Source organism: Streptopelia decaocto, assembly GCF_964273445.1.
Source record: "Streptopelia decaocto genome assembly, chromosome: 1".
Lineage (NCBI taxonomy): Eukaryota > Metazoa > Chordata > Aves > Columbiformes > Columbidae > Streptopelia > Streptopelia decaocto.
This window is the reverse complement of record NC_138663.1, coordinates 69,336,747-69,357,547: the sequence shown is the minus strand read 5'-3', so window position 1 is coordinate 69,357,547 and position 20,801 is coordinate 69,336,747. Positions and strand designations below refer to the sequence as shown.

The following is a 20,801-nucleotide window of genomic DNA, read 5'->3' as shown; positions in this document are numbered from 1 at the left end:
CCAGAATCAGATTATGAGCACGTAAACATGTTGCTAAATTCATAGCTTGCTTTAAAGTCATACTTTAGGCTTTAATAAAACATTTGAAAAAAAAAATTGTTCGGTTTTGTTTCTGGTTTTTTTTGCATTAACAAGAGCTTTGACTTTACGGGAATTAAATATTGCCAAGAAGAAGTTTGAAGAAAAATGGACACAATTTTGATTGTGGATAAATTATTCTAATCCTGAAGTGAAGACATAAGCATTATACTAAATTTGTATGAACGATGACATCTAGGAGGGAATAGAGTAAGGGCCAGAGTTGTTAAAAGCCTCTCATGAAATTAGAAGATAAGTAAACAAAATGGTTAAATCATCATCTCATGAAGTTCTACATGTCTTCTGTTTGGAAAGCTATTGAATAACATCAAGGTTATGTATTCAGAACACATTTAAATATAATTCAATTCAGGACAGCTGTAAGTATCAAGCCTTTGCTACTGAGACGTGTCTCTCCCTATAATTGACTAGAATAATTTTACAAAGGGTGTTTCTTTGTTTTTATCAGTGAGACATATAGTCTAAATTTTGCAGTTCGCTTTCCTATTGCAAATTCTGTTTCTCTAGCATATGTTGCAGTGGGACACTGAATTTGAAACCAAGCAAGTCTTTTTACCTTCTAGATGAAGAGGTGTCTGCACGTATAAAGTCTTCCACCTGTTTGCATTCTTAGATGAAATATGAAATTAGAGACATAAATGAAATGTAGAAATGTCTGAGAAGCAAACAAAGGTGGGAGTATCAGTAAGAACTGTGTCTGCCTAAAAAATGTGATTGCAATCACCTTTATAAATGCAGGAGTTACTCTCTTGAAAATTTGGTTCTGTCAAGAAATAAAGAAAATTATAAATAAATTAAAGAAATTATGGTAATTGGAAAAACTCATTCAGTTGGAGAGGAACTGTGAAAGATGCATTTTTTACATTTGTTCTTAGAACCGTACTTTTGATATAAATCATGATACTGCATCAGTGTGCTGTTGATATGAACCATTAATCTCACAACAAAGTTCACAGCCTTTCCCTCAAAAAAAGGAATGATCCAAACCAAACCAACCAAACAAACAAAATCAAACCAAACCAAAACACCAAACCAAATAAAAAGCCCTTCATGTTAACTGTTTAATTGTTTTGATTTTAACTGACAGCAACTTTAAAGGGTTGAAATTGGCAGGCATTTGCTCTGGCTTTGTTTTTTCACTTTATACTGTAATGGCATCAATTATTTCAGACACAGTTAAATGTCTCAGAAAGAAGATGATTTTCTTGAAAGCATAAAAAAGCCCTAATGTAGCAGAGAGAGGAAGTAATTCTAGCAGTGCCAACAATGAGGGAAACACTAATTTAGACCAGTCATTGCTGTTTTCACCACCAGATTGTCTCCACGTGTTCTAAATATGGTAAGATAACACAGCTAATGCCAGTATCATCTACAGCACTCTTCAATGCAAAAACAGTGAGAGGGGGGAATTTTCCATCTATTTCCTGCCCCCCATCATCAAAGAAAATAACACAGGTGACATTCATAGGAGGTGAATTTATGAGTCTGACTTTGAGAAGCTCATTGACTCTCCTCCACAACTACAGCAAAGATACTATTTGGAGCAATACAACCACACTGCGTGTCAATGATGTGGTGTGGTTCTGCCTCTTTCTCTGAAATGAAATTGTGGATTAATACAGACTGAAAACTATGTACTAAAGGTTAAGGTTTGGCAGCCAGGTGCAGTCAGCAATACTAGAAATGGAAGCATCTGAAAAATTCTCATTCTCCTTATGTAAAACATACTTTGTGTACAATTTATGTTCTCCATCAGATACTCTCCATCAGATATTCCATCAGATATTTGGCAAGATTTTTCTCATTTTCACCATTAAACCTTAAATGCTAACAATAAACATTTCGGTCCATGTGATTTGCATCAAATGAGATATTTCTGTCTTAGTATCTTCTTAACAAAGTCAACACATTTTGTTTCCATAAACTCAATAACAAATTATGCAGCAGTTCTCCGTGTACGCCTCTTGCTATTGTAGCAATTTTATTCACAGACTTGGTTCTTCTTTCTAGGCAGAATTCCCTGAAGGATACCGCCTCCAAGAACTGGTTTAGTAACATCTCTCAGATCAAACTGTTTGATGAATCACAACTGTAGGGTTATATGGTGCACTACTGGAGATGTAGTTTGGAAATCTCAAGCAGCCACCTTTTTTTTCTATGTCTCTAAACGTTTTCAAAAATACTGATTTTAATCATTAGATACTAGTTTCAGTTTCTATCTGTCTGAGAGAGGGATGCAGAGGTGCCTTTTCCTTTAATTCCTTTTCTTGTCTGAGTTCTGTCTAACCAACATCAAGGCACAGAATATTGTGCCAGGAGGAAAAAATAGAGTAAAAAAAAAAAAAAAAAGGATATATGTAGAATACCAAGAGCAGAAAGAAGATGATGAGTGAGAAAATGGAAACGTCAAAGGTCTCCAAATCTCCAAATAGCCTAACCTTTGCTGAAGTCAAGCAGAAGAGATTCAAGCAAGAATTTGTCTCCTCACAAAAATAAGGACCACTAGTGAAAAAGAACATGAGTAACAAGATGTCTAGAGGCCCGAGATTTGCTTAATACTGTGGCATTAAGAGAGAAAGATCAAGACAGTTACCAGACTGTGATAAAAAATGAAGAATATATTGAAAGGTTTCAGAATCATATAAAGAAAAAGAACAATGGGAACAAAACTTTTTTACACAACATATTTGAAACTTTTTCAATCAAAGAAGCAATTTCAGGGGAGATTGTGAACCCTGTCTGCTCAGATGGTGATGGGACATAAAGGTGTCAAACTGAGAAGTTAAAAAGTTAGAAACTCCTGTTTAGGAAGAAAAAAACAAAAACACCCCCCCCCCAAACGACAACAACAACAACAACAACAACAACACAACAAAAAAACAACCAACAAACACAAAAAATAAAGCCCCACACATCATAAACAAAACAAATTGCATATTTTGGAGGGAAGGCAGGAGACCACAGCTGACTGGGTTACCAAACCACAAACTTATAGGAACATGCAGACACAGGATAGAATTGAGGGCTACAAGCAAAAATTGACAAAAGGCAATTAGAGCCAGCTTGTAAAAGTAGCATGAAGGATTGCATTATGCATGGAAAAAAGTACCAACTTATGCAGCTCCAGCTTTTGGAAAGAATTGTTCTGCAAAAGATGGCAAAATAGAACTGAAGGTATTTACCAAGAAACTAAGTGTGTATACATGCATTCTGCATGGCTGTGGAGAAGAAGTGTTGGTTGAAACTGCTGAATAGCTTTTACATATTATCTGGATCATTACCTTGAATCCAAATGAAAACTTTCTGACATAAACATTTTGGTTTTGTGCCCAAGTTAAAGTGAAACCTGAAATGTTGGGAAAACATCAAAGACTATTATGGTGTTATGTGAAGGTGTTTTATTCCAAGCTTGTCCCTAAGTTTAGGTTAAGAGATACTGTATTTATATTTTTTTTTAAGAGAAGTAAGCACACAGGAGTGGAAAAAGTGAGACACGGGTGTGATATGTTTACCTCAAAGGAGTGTAAGAAGACCAAAACACAAACAAAAAAAAGCTTTAGAAAAATGGAATTCACACTACCAATGATGGTGATTTTCCACAAATTAAATCCATGGTCCAAGATTGCCACAGGTAGTTTATTTGTGTGTTCTTGGGAAAAACATTTAGGGGGATCTGTATTACCAATCTTATTAGTATGGAGAAGGTGTACCATTTGCTTAAATGTCCTTCAGTGGAAAGTTTGAAGCAAGAATACCTACTTATTCAACCATAAGATTAAAAAAAAAAGGCATAGTGAATTCTCATAATTGTAATGTAAAGAAAAATAAAATCTACTGAGGTAAGGAACAGGACATCTTGAGTCTTGTTCTGTGTACAATCAGTGCACACATATATATGCACATGCATACATATGTATACATGTACACATATATATGTATAATACATACATATATATATGCATTACATATAAACAGGTAATTTCCAATATCTAAAGCAGAAATTTCAGTGGGTCAGACACCATCAAGAGGCTGAACAGAGCTATTGTGGATATTAGGCTTCTGCTTTCTCACTTTCTCACAAGTTTTATAGGTGTTATATTTCCATTACAAATTGTTGTAAGAACAAGATCCAAATTACCCATAAATAAATTATAATTAGCATAATATTAAAATATTATGACACAACTAATGGACTTTAACTGGAATCCAGACTGCAGTATTAAATGTAGTATAGGAAACAGCAAGGCTGCGAATTTCCTGTGATAAAAATTCAAAAGAATTTCTTTTGTGTTTCCATGCATAACTCTGTAGTTTTCAAAATATTTGAACACTTAGATGACCAAAAAGATACTGAAAAAATGGCTTTCCAAAATCATTTATGTTTAGTGTAATTTAGTCCTTGTTGAGACTAGGTTTTGATGTTGATTAGCGAAGATAGGCTGGTGCTGAACAAACTTGACACCTGGCCCTTTTCATACTAATCTTTCAGTCTTTCCAGATGGCAGAATTTACTTCTGTTCCCATCGGTTCCTTTTCAGTAAGAAAAAGGAAGGAAAAAAATTAAATAACTAAAACATTTAATGGCTTTTAGAGGGATCTTTGAGATTTTTTTTCAAGACCTTTATTTTGGACCATGTTCCTGTGAAAGGCTGGTGATGGCACCTACGATTATTTGCCTCAGATCAAAGGTAAAATGCCGGGTTTCATTTTTCAAGTTTTGCCTAAGATAATTCATCTGGATGAAATTCATGGACAGAAAAATTGAAAGACCTGGAGTCATTACATCAGCACATAACTCCAAAAGAGTAAACAAAACAAACAAGCAAGTAAACAAACAAGAGTGGTATCAGACTTGTGATTAGATAACATTTGAAGCCACCTAGCAGTGGACAGGTCAGAGCAGAACTACTGATGAAATTTTACCAGTTCAGATTTGGAAAACTGTTTCTACATTAAGAAAACTTGTTATGCAGAACAGCCACTCTTATTTCCCTCATTATTTGCATTAGTTTCTCTGTTTCACTCTCAGGTCTTGACTCTGGTCTAAATTTGCCTCAAGATGAACTTATTCCCTGGGGGTCCATTAGGCTTCTTCCATGTAAGTGGGGTCAAAATTAGGCCTCTGCTAAGCTAGTTATCTCCAGAGCTAGAAATTGACTATTCAAGAAAATTCAGGAGGAGAATGAGAGAAGCTGATGGATGGGAAAAGACAGAAAAAAACAAAGTTAAATCCATCAATGGAAACCTGCCAGGTAAGCAGAAAATATTTTTTCATACTACTTTCTAGTCTATAAGTTTGCATGTGTTACTAGAAAATATCAGTTAACCAGGAGAAAATTCAGAATGCATTTATAATAAACAAGTTGCTAGGGATATTTATGAATAAAAATTAAAATAATCAAATTTATGGACTTGTCTGAAGGAGGGCTGTGGTACCCGTGTGTGCACACATTTGAATATCTGAAATAGCAAGAAGCTGTCTCTATCTTTCTCTTGTCAATGATTTGGCACAGTTCCCTTTGAGGACCAAGGAAATTTCTGAGTCCAGTCATCCTAAAAGAGCAGGTTGTCCTAAGGGAACTGGAAAAAGGCAGTAGCTTAGTTCACATGTCCCATCAAACAGTCTGATTGCCTGAGAGAAGCCTCAGTATGTTTGCAGGGACATGGCAGAGCAAGTGGCTTTCTTCTATGTGGTACAGCCTGTGTTCATGCTGCAGGCACTGCAAGCTGCTGGCACATAATATTCTGTCTCTTATACTCCACCTGAGCCTCTTTACACATCAGGATGTCTAAACACCACTCTACAGAGTGTCTTCAGGCAGTTTGTGTCTGGAGAGATTTACAATGCCATCCAAGCAGAAATAAGGCTGCTTATCCTGGTGCAGATTTGCTAATGGATTGGAGGATCAGGAGACTCTCCTTGTGCAAGTGTTGTATTGAATAGGCATGCCAATTTGTATAAAGTTACTCTCTAGATCTCTGTCCAGGTTGCTGACTGGCAATAGACAAACCTCAATGATCTTTATGAGGATCTGCTAAACTTTTCTTTTGAAAAAAAAAAAAAAAAAAAGAGCTGTTCTCTAACACTATTTATTAAAATATAGCTGTTATTTTCAACAATTATACTCTTTATTTTCACTTCTTTCTCAAAGAATAACATCATAAAAATGACCACTTGAAGTTAACTAATGAGAAAATAAAATTGAAACCAAAATTCTACTCTAAAATAGTCTCTTGCCAGCTGTCCTACTGCCACCCAGGATGGTGTCATAACAACTTTTACATGGAAAAGCACTCAATACTGTAGTAATGAGTGGCACTTAAGTTGAATGGGGGATGGTATGAAGATTTTAAGTGGAGTGATGGATGCCCAGTCACTTGATCATTTTAAAATTAGACATGACAGAGCTTTGAAGAATATGCTGTCTGGCTGACATGGTTCTTAGGATCACAGACCATATTAGGAGATATTGGACTGTAGTAGGAGGTGGATTTTGTTGGTTTTAAATCTCCAGTTCTGAGGAATTTTACTTGATCTCCCAAGCCCTGCAGCTTTCAGAGTTCCTTGTGAGGGGGCAGAATCATACCCTGGGTTGATCTAGGTCAACAGGCTTCACTGGCTTTGTCCCTGTAGCTGCAAGTACTAGTGTCCTGGTCTGTGGATGGCTGGTGTCTGTAGTAGCCAACAGAAGAGTCAACAAGGAGACAGGGTTTTGAAAAAGGGAGAAACCTGCCAGGTTTTTAAACTTTGGCGTCCAGGGGGACTTAATTGAGATTTAGTAGAACAAGGGAATGGTTTGTTTCTGAGAAACCGGCAAATTCCAGCAAAGAAATGGATTTGCAACAGTTTTTCTAATTAGGTATACCAGTCATCTAATAAGAGCATGTTCTTTTCCCCTCTCTGATTTCTATGATTCAACATACTAAAATGCTTTGGATGTGCATCCATGGTTAAAAAACGAACAAACAAACCACCACCACTAACAAAAAAATATCCCAAAACTAAAGATTAAGTCTCAAATTTAATGTTTGGTTACAGTCTTACTAATTTTAGTAGAATTGCCTGGATGCAAGAGAGGTCAAAATTTGGCCCACAATCAGGTGGATTTCCACATTTGCTCAGCTGGGGACTCCTGCTTTTATGAAAATCAGAATTAAATGCATTGATTTCAGTGGTTGTACTAGTGTCTACATGCAGAGAAATTGTCTGAGCAGACAGGGACCAGGTTAGGAAAGAGAAAGCCCTGATAAAATTAATTATGGCCAGGGACATCAAGGGCAACAAGAAAAGCTTCTATAGGTACACCAATAATAAAAGGAAGACTAGGGAAAAATTAGGTCCTCTCTGTAACAAAATGGGAGAGCCTGGAGAAGGCTGAGGTACTCAAGGACTTCTTTGCCTCAGTCTTTGCTGCCAAGAGCTCTAGCCACACCATCCAAATTGCAGAAGGCAAAGGCAAGGACTGGGAGAATGAAGAATCGACCACTGTAGGAGAAGATCAGGCTCGAGACCGTCTAAGGAACCTGAAGGTGCACAAGTCCACAGGGTCTGATGAAATGCATCTGTGGGTCCTGAGGGAACTGGCAGATGAAGTTGCTAAGCCACAGTCCATCATATCTGAGAAGTCTTGGCAGTCCAGTGAAGTTCCTACTGACTGGAAAAGGGGAAACATAACCCTCATTTTTAAAAAGCGAAAAAAGGAAGAACCAGGGAACTACAGGCTAGTCAGTCTCACCTCTGTGCCCAGCAAGATCATTGAGAAGATCCTATTGGAGGCTATGCTGAGGCACATGGAAAATAAGGAGGTGATTGGTGACAGACAGCTTGGCTTCATTAAGGGCAAATCATGCTTGACAAATCTGGTGGTATTTTATGAAAGGGTTACAGAGCTGTTGGATACAGAGATGTTGATGTTGACACCATCTGCCTGGACTAGTGCAAAGCATTTGACACTATCTCATACAACATCCTTCTCTCTAAATTAAAGAGACAAGGTTTTGACAGATGGATCACTTGGTGGATAGGGAATTGGATGGATTGTCAAACTTGAAGACTTGCAGCCAATGACTCAATGTCCTAGTAGAGACCAGGGACAAGTGGGGTTCCTCATGGGTAAGTATTGGGATTGATGTTATTAACATCTTTTTTGACAACATGGACAGTGGAATTGAATGCAATTCAATTAGCAAGTCTGCTAACAACACCAAGCTGTGTGGTGTGGTCAACACACTGGAGGGAAGGGATGGCATCCAGATGGACCTTGACAGACTTGATAAGTAGGCCCATGTGAACATTATGACCAAGCGCAAGGTCCTGACCATAGGTCAGATCAATCCCAAGCAAAAATATGGGCTGGGTGGACAATGGATTGAGAGCAGCCCTAAGGAGAAGGACTTGGGGGTGTTGGTTGATGAGAAGCTCAATATGATCCAGCATTGTGCACTTGGGCCCAGAAAGCTAACCAAATCCTGGGTTGCATCAAAGGAACTGTGACCAGCAAGTCAAGGGAAGTGATTCTGCACCTCTACACCACTCTCATGAGACCCCACTTGGAGTACTGCATTCAGCTCTGAGACCACAACATAAGAAAGACATGGAACTGTTGAAGCAAGTCCACAAAGATGATGAGAGGGATGAAGTACCTCTCCTATGAAGACAGGCTGAGAGAGCTGGGATTGTTCAGACTGGAGAAGAGAAGGCTGTAGGGAAACCTTAGAGCAGCCTTCCAGTACCTAAAGGGGACCTACAAGAAAGCTGGAGTTGGACTTTTTGCAAGGGCATGTAGTGATAGGACAAGGGGAAATGGCTTTAAACTGAAAGAGGGTAGAAATTGTTCATTATGAGAGTAGTGAGGCACTGGAACACGCTGCCCAGAAAAGCTGTGGATGTCACATCTCTGGAAGTGCTCAAGGCCAGGTTGGATGGGGCTTTGAGCAACCTAGTCTAGTGTTAGTTGTCCCTGCCTATGGCAAGGGAGGTGGAACCAGATGACCTTTAAGGTCCCTTGCAACCCGAACCATACTATGATTCTATGATTCTGATTCTATGATTGTATGATTCTATGACTCTATATGATTCTATGTCAAACTTATCATCAGTGGCTGAGTCTATAAAAGCACAATCTGAACCAGAGACATAGAAAAAGATTCTATTCTACTATGATAAACAAATGAACTAACCAAAGAACAACTAAAACAATCAGATTTGCTAAATGGTTGTTCAAAGGACAGCAAACACTGAAAATTCACCACCTTTTATTTGAGAGGAATGAAGCAAATGAAAAAAAAAACTATGAGAAAAAAGGCAAAATGAAGAGGAAGATTTCCTAGTAGAGGAAAGATGGAAAAAATTAGAAAAATCAAAATATATCAACGGACTTCAAAAACTTATCTGTTTCCCCAAAATGTAAACTCTTCCAAAGGAGACCACATTTTTTTTTCAGATCATCTCGTAGTAGTATTTAGATAGTTTTGCTTTTCTCAGAGCTTATAATTGTTACTCTTTCAACAGAAAAGCTAAACATTGTTCTGAGTGTTTTAGACTTATAAAAGCAGTTTGAATACAGGAAATACAACCTCTCAGCAGAAAAATAAAATCTCTTTCCAGATTGCTTCATGAGTAGGTTTTGTGTTAATAAATTGATTCAAAGTTTTTTTGAAGTACACATAGAGCCCATCCAGGAGGAAAGATATATTAAGACATTACTTCCTCAAGGTGTTCTGATATGGTGAGATGTTTGCCATCTCTCTCAGAAAGAATTTTACTCTGTAAGACTGTCTGTTGCAAATCATGCCTATTAACAGAAGCAGCCAGACTATACCAGCCACTCTATACCACCAATATACAGTCTCTCCAGGACTGATTTCAGGTGGCACCTATACCAATAAATAAAGCAGGGCCAGGATATAGTGTCAAGCACTGGCATACAAAGCCTGCTTCATGTAGGCTGCTTTATGTGCAAGTGCCACACAGAACTGAGGGATGTGTTTGGAAGATGGTGGTACTCACCACACATGCCCAAGTAGAAAGGGTGACTCTTCTTTAACACACAGATGTGTAAAGTACAAGTATTCATATTCTTATTTATAAGGGTGATAACATTTAAAAGAGTTCCAGTTGTAGGACTTTCAGATCCTCATAGTACTGGATTAGTTGTACTTCTATTGATGCTAAAACTTCCATTCACTTCTGAAAAATAAGTGTCAACTCCATTTTTGAAAATCCTGTTTTCTGGGCCTTAGAGCCATCAGGTTAAAAAATCTAATAGCCCTCATTGGTGCCAATGCCGAGGAGTTTTAAACTAGAATTGCTTTCAACTTTGTATATGTCTGAAGAAGTTGCTAGGTAGTCCCTGTGAACAGGAGATATTTTAAAAACATGCATTTCTTATCAGATGAAAACTTCATTTCCATCTTTTTTTTTTTAAATAAGTTTATTTTGTCTGAAGTCTGGAGGTATCTCACTCCTTATGGTCTAAGTCTGCTGGTTTTCCTGTGTTCCAAAATAAACTGGTGCTTAAGAGACAACTGGAAGTAGACAGCGAGTGGGTGGGGTCCATGGTGGTCAGGAAGGATGGGGTAGGAGCACCATGAGGGATCCCGGCCCGTGAACAGATACCACTTGTGTGCGTGGCAGAGCTGAGGTGAAGAAGGAGTTACTCAGCATGCCAATATGATGACAAGATGCCTGACTCCCTGACAGGAAAGGGGGCACCAGTTTGTAGAAAAATTCCAAGAGGGGTAATGAGTTGCTCAGTGCAACAAAGGATGATTATTTGTCAGTCTTACATGGCCTAAAGGGAGGTCAAGGACAGTGCTAGGAAGTCCAGAAAGAGGAGGACAAAGAAATAAGATGCAGTGTTCTCACAACACAGTCACATATTGACTGTTCTTCTGCCATTTAAACACACACATACAAACATCATCCACATACGTACATACATTCAGCTTATACGTGTCTCCCATCTACTCTAAAAAAAACAAATCAAGCCTCAAAACTGGATGTGATCCATAAACCAGCATGCTGGCAAATGATGACTATCAAGGCTGGGGTACTGTCAGGTGATGTACCACTCTTTTCAGTTGTGTCTTTGAGCAGTCTGAAAGCATTAAGTGGTAAAGCTGTGGACAAACAGAACAGTAGAGAAGGAGTGGGCTGCAAATGGGTAGAAAGGACGGAAAGGCTAGAAAAAAATTGTTTTACAGGACAGAGAGTGCTTAGAAAAATTGGCAGAAAATAAGAGACTTAGAGGGGAAAAGCCTAAGATAATGCATCTAGGGAAAATAAATTCAAAGCACCTATATTGAATGTCATGGAGTAAGCTGGAAAGGCATAATATTGAAAATTAGCTAGCCATGACTTAAAAAATAAATCAGTTGTGGATTATTACAGAGAAGTTCTTTTATAGTAGAAGAGATAAAGAGAAGATAGAACAAGAGAGTGCAAAAAGTCAGTATAATTATAGAAGGCAGATAAAGAGATTAAAGAAGTCTCCTGCTTTTGGAATGTCAGCTTTATTCCTGGACGTTCTAGTGACACAAAGATATGGATGAAACTGAAAGAAGTCTGAAAAAAAGTAATTAAAAAAAAATAGAGGAAAAATCCTAAAGAAAAAAAAAATAATATGCACTCTGTAAAACAAAGATGGGACTAAACAAGAGGCAGCTCATGTCAAGTATTTGAGGAATATATTTAGTAAATAGTAACAATCAAACAAAGTTGCTCAAGATGTTGGAGTATCTAAGTTCCCACTGCAAATATCAATAAACAGCAAAGAAAACCTATCCTTTCAGGAAGATTTTTTTTTTTTTTTATGTTATGGAGTTATCTGCATCATCCATTTGGAAAGTTCATCAAGCAAAATAAGAGTGTGCAAGTACCTTGAGAAAAAGGTGGAGAAAATAGTTTTGTACTTTTATCATAGGAGCTAAAAACAGTGAACTTAATAAATATTTTCTAACTTTTGAATGTACAAATACAGAAAAGACTTCCAACACATCAAATGACTTGCCCCTTTTAATTATCATGGTTTTGTTACCTAATCCAAAGCAGGGTCATTTCTCTAAGTTGGTGTCAGTGGACTTTATTTTTGCTGCTACCTTGGAATTTGCTTTTGTGCATAGTACTTATGTGCTAAGAGTGGTTAGGAAAGTGTGGGGAATGGTAGAGAGAGGACACACAGACATGTTTCCACATTCTTCCAAAGCCTTTCTTAAATAATTTTGCTGTAGCCTTTGCGTCTAAGGAACATTTTTTTTTTAATTTAACTGACTATACATTACTTTATTCCCCTAAAGCATCAGTTTTATCATTATTATTTAGTATTTCTGAAACCAAGCTCATCACAGATCTCAGCATCCAGTCATGCTACAAGTTAACCTCAAATACATCCTACTGGGAAAACTGGTTAAATGTCTTCATCTGATTTATGAGGTCTGTACTTGATAGCTAGAAGTCATAACATCTGATCTTGGTTTGTAGCAGAAACTAAATACTGTTCAAATCCCATGTCTCAAGAGGACAAAAGCTGCTTTCATCTTGCAAGTGTGATTGTCCACCTCCTGCTTAAGGCAGAGGCCACAAGAGAGGATGCTATCTTAGAAGTTGTCTAACCACAAAGCTATTCAGAAGCAGCTGCTGGATTTAAATTTCACGCTCACAACCTGAATTCACTTCTGAATGCAGATGAGACTTTAAACATTCATGTAGAGTACAATGTACTTCTTCCTTCTGTAACTCTTCAGTTAACTGCCAGTTACCTCTAATGATATTGATTTAGACTTCCGGAAAATGTGGGTGAATTTTTATAGGGCATAGCCTAGAAATATTTTTTTCTGAATTAACAAGATTAACACTTTCTCTCATGCTAACTCAGCTAATGTAAGATAAAACATGTAAAATCTATTGCAGGGAGAAACCCAAAATAAAGGAATTTATTGCTGGAAGGTATGAAAGAGCAACTGAGAAGCAGCACATTTACTGCTGTGGTTCTATTATGGGCAACACAGGCAGCTGAAGCATAGAAAATGTTGGAGGAGTGCTGCAAATCTTATCCTGCAGGATACAGTCCTCCAATAATGTTTTCATCACTTCTGGTACAGGTTTGTAATAGATAACACAAATGGAGGTTGTTCTGTGGAATCTGTATATTTACATGGCTAGGCAGGTGGTGACTCCCTCTGAAGTACAGGCAGAGTGGCAATGAGTCATGCACACCAGTTTCCCAGCACTGCCCGATGGAAGTGTGGTATTACCTGCTATCCTTTCCATGTGCATTGAAATGCAACCAACACATTCATTTTCTGAGCTCTGGATGATGACCAATGAACTTTGTTTCAACACATACAGACACACAGCCTTCCCCAACACACCAGTGTCCTAATTCATACACATCTCTATTGCACATTTCCACAGAGGAAAATTTCAAACCCAAACTTAGAAGCCAAATTGGAAAAGACCCTTTTGCTGTGTGTGAAGAGGTGGAGAAGAGAAACAAGTAGGGAAAGATAAGAGAGGGAGAAGTATATCGTTTTGTTCTTATCTTTCCAAATGTCTGCTGCCCCAAAGTAAAGGGCCACCTTGCTTAACTTGCTCATTCAGCAAGATGCTTGTACCATGTGAAGGAGAGAGGAGAATCTTAACTGAACTGGATGCTTGAGTGTGTTTTTCTTTTAATTCCTTGGGAAATATGATCTTCCTTGAGGTTTTCTGCAGATGAGTTCCCTTCCCCTATGGACTTAAGGCTCATGGTACAATCAGGAACATGTCTCTGTATATTCCCTCTAGTACCCATTTCACAATCTTGAAACTCCTCCATATGCACCCTTACTACTTCTCTCTTCACACGCACATCACATCTGTGCCCTCAGAAAACATCTTATTCCCTGACAAATGTATAAACAGCAATGGCTGTCTCCCACACAGAAACAGCTGCCATCTACCTCTGTCATCCCTACTCACAGGCTGCTTCTTTCTGTTGTCTGCTCCTAGTCACCATGAGAAGACACACATGGTCTCAAACTAGTAAGCATCTGCAGGGACACTCAGATGTTCCACCACTTGCAAACATGTTTCTCCGACTGTGTCATGGCTACAACAGAGTCCAGGTGGGTATAAATACCTCATGTTCTTCCACACAGCTCAATTGTTCATGTTATGAACCCCTGCCTGCAACAATACAGCTCTATTTGTACCCATCAACACATTTCTCTTTTCCCAGCCAGCTGACAGGTTGATGCTACTGTTTGATTTTTATTTCTCAGTGGTTAGCTGGGGAGGAAGTGGAGTGGCCAGAGGCCAGGACATTACACTGGGCCATGCTGGTGGCAGTGGACTAAGCAGGCTCCAGTCTGTGGTTTCAGACCAGCTGAATCCCAATGGCCAGGACCACTGGTTGCAGTCACGTGTCTCCCTCTCATGGACAATCACTTCACTGTCCCTACCTCCCGTAATCTGCCATGGTGGGACATTCACCACCACTAGAGAAGAAAGGGGCTTTCTGTTGACTGCAACCAGCTCCAAGCACCACCATGAAAAATTATCCTGCTGAAGAGTTTGAACTAGACTCTGCAGTGGGAAACCAGTGCATAAAGTAGGACAACGGGTTTCCAACAGAGCCCATAGCTGCACAAACACTAACTGCTTATTAGCTAAGTATTTTACAGGCTACTTATTTTTTTGGTAGGACTCGATCCCCAGAATAAACCAAAAGGCATCCACTAACTTTCACGTGACTGATGCTATATAAGGTCTGGGCCCAGAGGCTTCAGCCTTCACAGCTAGCAGTTCAGTGTGATCGAACTGTCTACTCCCACTGAAAGTCTCACAGGATTACTCACAATTTTCTAACCAGCTATGGATGGAATTGAGCACTTTCCTACCCAGTGTAGGACAGTGCTTAAGAAGACACAAAAACCCTAAGCAAGCTGGACAATCTGAAGACGTATAGAGAACAGATTTGAAGAACAGATGTTGTCAGTATATGTGATTGTTTTGAAGGGAAAGATATTCTTTATGTTTCTCTCTCACACCTAAGATGTACCCTATGTTTTCAGCCTTCAGTCAGCTGCACCTTACTCCAGTACAACTTCAAGCCATGGAGAAAGCTAGTACTTTCTCATTTCCTTTGACTGACACCTGTGCTCCCTATGTGTACTTCAACCCAATGATTGTTCATCCAACAGTCCTCTTACTACTTAGTAGCGATGTTAACTACCTAGTAGCCCTGTTAACTGATCCTAGAGGAATCTCTCGGTCATTTTGTGTCAGCAGTAGCATACTCAATTTTTAAGGTATGAAAATAAGGTGCATTGATATGCCTCCAAATGAAGCCAGTGTAACTATTTTAGTTAGACATCCTGGGATTTTCTCAGGATTATTCAATATTTCTTTAGAAAAAGCCAGAAAAATCTCTAAAAGAGAGTCTACATTGCTGTGCATGTCATGCAGAAGGCAAGCACATCTAGCACATGTTCGGTCCTATCGCTACCCACACACCAAATCATTTTCTCAGTTAGTCATTTCTCCCTACCCTCCTGCTCAACACAAACATTGCTTCTTAGCACTCTCGAAACTCACCTCTGTTGTGTGTCTTACATAACTTATTTCAACACAGAAGGTTGTGCCACAATCACAGTGGACACGTGATTTTCCAGTTGGCCTCCAATAGCTATCTTACATATCAGCATGGTTTCCTGGGTGCATGATTGTAATTTCCACACAGACAGTTACAACAATCCAGGACTCTTCCATGCCCCTCGAGGACTTCAGCTTCTTCCTGCAGACCAGCTGAATTGTTTTTATCATGTGTCCCTCTACAACTTTGCCAGTCATGTAGGCAAAATACTCACTGAACACACCTGTCCCTTACCCACACACAAACCCAATATCTCGTATATCTGTGCACCTATCCTCACTGACTATATGTGTTTACCTGTGCCTCCCACTTGCTTTTCCTTTACATTTAACTCCCAACCTGCTTTCATGCTATGCATACATGTATGGCCCCTTGAACAGTTAGACAGCCTCCTTTAAACTAAGAGGCAAATAACTACAGATGGCTTAAGCCATCATAAACTTTTTCCCACTCCTCATCACTTGTTCCTCCCCATAAGCTGTTTTTCTTCTCCCAGGCCCCATGCCCAGATCTGCAATCCTTACCTGTACTTCCCTCATTTACTTTGAGCATGCTATGTGCACAACTCTCTCTTATCAGACACAACTTTTCACTCCTTTCACCTTTCCTTCCACAGCCCTTGCAAGCAGGCATAATCTGGCAGGTATTTTTCTCACTTACACACCATTGTGTGTCAACCTATGCTAAGCTTCTAACCCCTTGTAAAGTGAACTGTCATTCTCGTTCACTTCTACTTCATGCCCTATAGTTCCCAACTGCACCCATGTCCCCACACACTTTACACTATACTTTGACCTAAGTAGAGCCATGTGGCTTATATGGCTCTCCAGGTAGTTATTTCTCCCATTCCTTCTCCTCCTATCTCTTTATATCTTTAGTCATTTGTCCTGTAGCACATTTGTTCCATTCCCTTCTGCTGCTTCACTTAGCCAGTACCTGCCACAGAGATATAAGCACATTTATGTCTCTCTTAACAGAAAATCACTTATTTTTCTCTGTGTTCTCTGTTCTCCTCTTCCCACACCCCCCATTATTCCTTACTTTCCATTGTTTTCCTGAACTTCTTCCCTGTAACTTAGTGCCTGTTCTTTCCCTGTGTTATCCCAGTTACTCAGTAAGAAGGCATCCTCTGTTTCCACTCACCAAGCCACTCCTGCACCTCTGCACTACTTTTTGTGTTTGCCTACAAAATAATACAAAACTAAATTTCCTCTCACTCTGTGTCCTCTTGCCCTAAGCCTCCTCAAACCACCTTTTTCCTAGGCATCCTCACGCCTTCTGTATTCCTTATTTTTCCCCATTCTCATACTTCTCGAGACCAGCCACATCTTTATATTCCTGTCACAGTTCACACTCCCCCCACGATTTTTACTATTTTGCATTTCCTCACACCACCTTCAAATGGCTTTTTCCCCAGTTCTATCCCTCCCTTGCAACCAGACAGCATGTTGCAGCAGGCTTCCAGTCTCCTCTAACATTTCTTTAAGCAACTACCCCCTCACATACCTTTATGAGTCCCTATACCCTTTTCCCATCACCACACCCTATCTCCATCCAGCTCATTTTTTCCTCTGCATTCCTCTTCTCGACATGTGTTTCCATCACCATGCAAGCCTTTCCTTTCATACTCTAACACCTTCCTCACAAATACTTCCTCGTATCTATTTCTTGACAGAATCAAAGGTGTCTCTTTTAGACATCCCCCACAAGCATCATGTAGCTGATTATTTTCCATACCTTTCTCCAAATAGACAACAGTTCACATTTTTTTTCCTCCTCCAAACATCCTTTGTGCCCTGTGCTTTCACCTTGCTCGCTTCACTCCTACTCCATACTCTGCCTCCTCCTTGCACACCCCAGCATCCTTGTATGTCCCTTTCATATCCTCACCCAGCTTCTAGTCTGCACCTTTTCCAATCTCCCTTCTTTTTCCACCCACAGAGATCCTCTTGTTCCAGTTGACCTGTAGCAGTCCCCATTTTAAGCTGACCACCTTTGCATGGCTCACCTACCCTTATTACCTCAATACACAACACTTAATATAATGCATAGGAGTTTATTATTGGTACATAACACTTTCCCTCCAAACTCCTTATATTTTTCTTTCTATGTGCCATTTAGTTCTTCTTTCCCTGGGAACAACAACAACAAAAAATCTTTAATCTACATGTATTGCATACCTCAACACATAACACAATTCTACATAAGACACTCCTCTCCTGGCTCTGCTGGTATATCTTCTTCTCCCTATATTTTGGGTCCACCACCTGCAATCGTGTCTAGTTCCCCTCCCCCTGCCATGCTCACATTCAGAGCTCCTGGTACTGACACGTGTATCTAAGACCAGACTTTTTACTACTAGCAGCTGGAACCATGCCGAACTGTCTTCCATTCTCTACTGTTTTGTCTGCCTTCCCATAAAGTGAGTTTTTCTTTTTTTAACTATTATTAGATTTTCCTCATTCTTACATCTTATTTATAGGTGTTTCTTGCACCACTCCCCCACTTACAGGCTTGCACAGATCAGGTATTTCTGTGCCTGAGAATGTCTCTCCTATTTGCCTGGGTATTTTCCTGAAGACACAATGTAAAGGCAAACTTTACATACCATTTGCACTCCTCATGCAACAAATCACATGAGCCTAAGAGCAAAGAGTGCTTTCTGAAAGGTTGTAGCTCATAACACTTGACTGGACCATACAGCACACATCTCTGTCTATTTAAAAAGGGGGGGGAGGGGGAAGCAACCACCCTCACACACACAGAGTCATCTCTAAATAACTAGTTTTGCAATATAGGAACCAGAGAATGTGTGCATAGCTGCCCTGTTCAATCCAAAATACCCATCTCTCTGGACACTGCATATTTATAGTTCAAGATATAGGACCAACACAGAGCTTTCCTGTTTATTTTAATGAAGGATTAAGAACTGATCAGAAAACTATCTAAACCATTCAAGGACTTTTTCCCCTCTTGGCTAATAGCAGTTTGGTGTCTCCATAAGGACTCGCCAGTAACTGACGCTTTAAGCTGCATTTCAGCTGTTTAGATGAGAAACAGCTTTCTATTTTGCTCTCTATATCTGCGCCTGTGTTGATTAGTGGTGTGCTGCATTCCTAGAAGGCACTTACCAAACACTGGAAATTGCAGCGTAAGAATAGTTTTCCTGCCATCCTAGCACAGAGTGAGTGTATCTTTTTCACCTAGACACAGATGTGCAGGGAATCCTTTGATCTCCAGTTCCTCCAAGAAAATTTAGTGTTTGGGTTTGAGAAGAACAGGGATTGATTTGAAGGTCATGAATAGGGTTTCCAGTGTCTGGTACACAAAATAAAAGAAAGCTCCAGTGAAGTTTATTACCTGAAACAGTCAAGGTCTAGTAATTGGGAATTTTGACTTTGCTTGTCATGGGCTCTAACTTTCCCTAAGGGCAAGCATGCTATGTATGCCGAGGCTGGTTCTTCCAATCCACCCTTAAGATTTGCAACCGCTTTTGTTGTATCTGAAGTTGCTGGTTTCCCTCTTAAAATAAAACCAAAAGTCTCCTTTGCTTTTGCCTCTCAAATCAGATTCCTGTAGCACCTCATATTTTTCCTCTGATGTTTTCTTGCCAGGGACCTAAACAATATTGTGCAGAGGAAGAGGAGAGAGGAACCTCAGGACTAAAGCAAGCTATAGGGCAAGTACGGGTGAGGAAAGGAAGAGGCACAATGGAAAAGGCAACATTTGGGACAGATTTACCGCTTACAAGACCCCCCTCTCCTCCCCATTATACTTCTTTAAGGGACTCCTCTTCCCCCCCCTCCCCTCCCCGCCCTCTTAGGACCCTATTAGAAAACGTCAAATTTCCCTTACCGTGGTAGGAGTAACCATGGCATCCGTGTGAATGTTTCCAGAAAAGTCGACATGAAGAGAAAGGTGGATGTAAATATGTTCATTCAAAGTCCCAAAGTTGGTCTGCTTGGTTTGTGCAGAGTTGCTCTATGGGAGAGGAGCCTTAAACTCTGAGTCCCGTGAACATAATCTGCTCGATTATAACAAACCAGCTCAGCCAGATGGCTCTGTGCTCTGTAGATTAACCCCTTTATTGCCACACTCTGCTTTTCCTACCTACCATTTATAATAACCTTGCCTGGTTAGGGAATTTCAGAGAATGAGGCATATTATTGAAAATGACAAAGTTATCATAAAGGTCATTTTTTCCCGTGTGCTCTAAAAAACCCATAATGTGCCTATTATCTTGTTTGAATCCAATTGGCGATTTTATTCCCCATCCTGGCAAAATCTTTTCGTATTATTAAGAACAGTATTAGCACCAGGGAACATTTTAGAGAATTCTTTTGTTAAATCATAACCATCTCTTCCGGACTGTGATTCTCAGAAGACAAGTATTTTATTGCAGGAATGTCTCTGTGTTTGCACTCTAATGGTCCATCCACTCCCCCCCTCCTCCCCTCCCACGCCCATACTCTCTCTGTCTCCCACATGCACACTCACACACATGCACACACACACCCTTTGGTCAAACTGCCAGCATGTGTTGCTATTCTTACCCATATTCAGAAGTCATTATAGGACATGTAAAACAGGTGAAATAGAGACACAGAACTAGAATGTCATAAGCCTCTGCTTTCTCCCTCTGACTACTCTTTTTTACTTTTTTTTTTAATTGTTTCAAAATCTTAGATAAATTTATTTTTTTGGTTAGCATTTCCATCAAGCAAGTTACCCCCCACAATACAAAAATAATTTTCAGAAGTATCCATTGTTAAGAATAGACCTTAGGATGGATTTGTGTCCAGATATTCCTTCTGTTTTGATTTGCAGATTAGTCCATTAAGCAAAGGATGGTGAGTGCCAAAAACATGGAAAGTTCATCAGCAACCAGCAGTGACTGGTTTCCAAACTTTTTATTTAGAATGATCGCTCACAGAGATGGCTGATAAATTTAGCTGCATGCCTCTAAGTCTCCCTCTAAATTTACATGCTTAAGTCATCTTTCTTTTCTATTTGATTCAAGCATAATTGAGCAAGCCATAACCATAAGAACATGGTCATATAAGATAC

At 39.5% G+C, this 20,801-nt stretch overlaps 1 protein-coding gene across 1 annotated transcript in view; it reads right to left on the bottom strand.

Annotated features, from left to right (window-relative positions):
• NTF3 (neurotrophin 3) overlaps nt 1–19,664 on the bottom strand; it is a 54,017-nt gene extending 34,353 nt beyond the window's left edge. Inside the window, exon 1 of the mRNA XM_082072430.1 lies at nt 19,590–19,664. Within this exon, the coding sequence (XP_081928556.1) occupies nt 19,590–19,607 (18 nt within the window). The 5' untranslated portion in view covers nt 19,608–19,664. The remainder of the gene's footprint in view (nt 1–19,589) is intronic.
• Between the last annotated feature and the right edge of the window lie 1,137 nt (nt 19,665–20,801).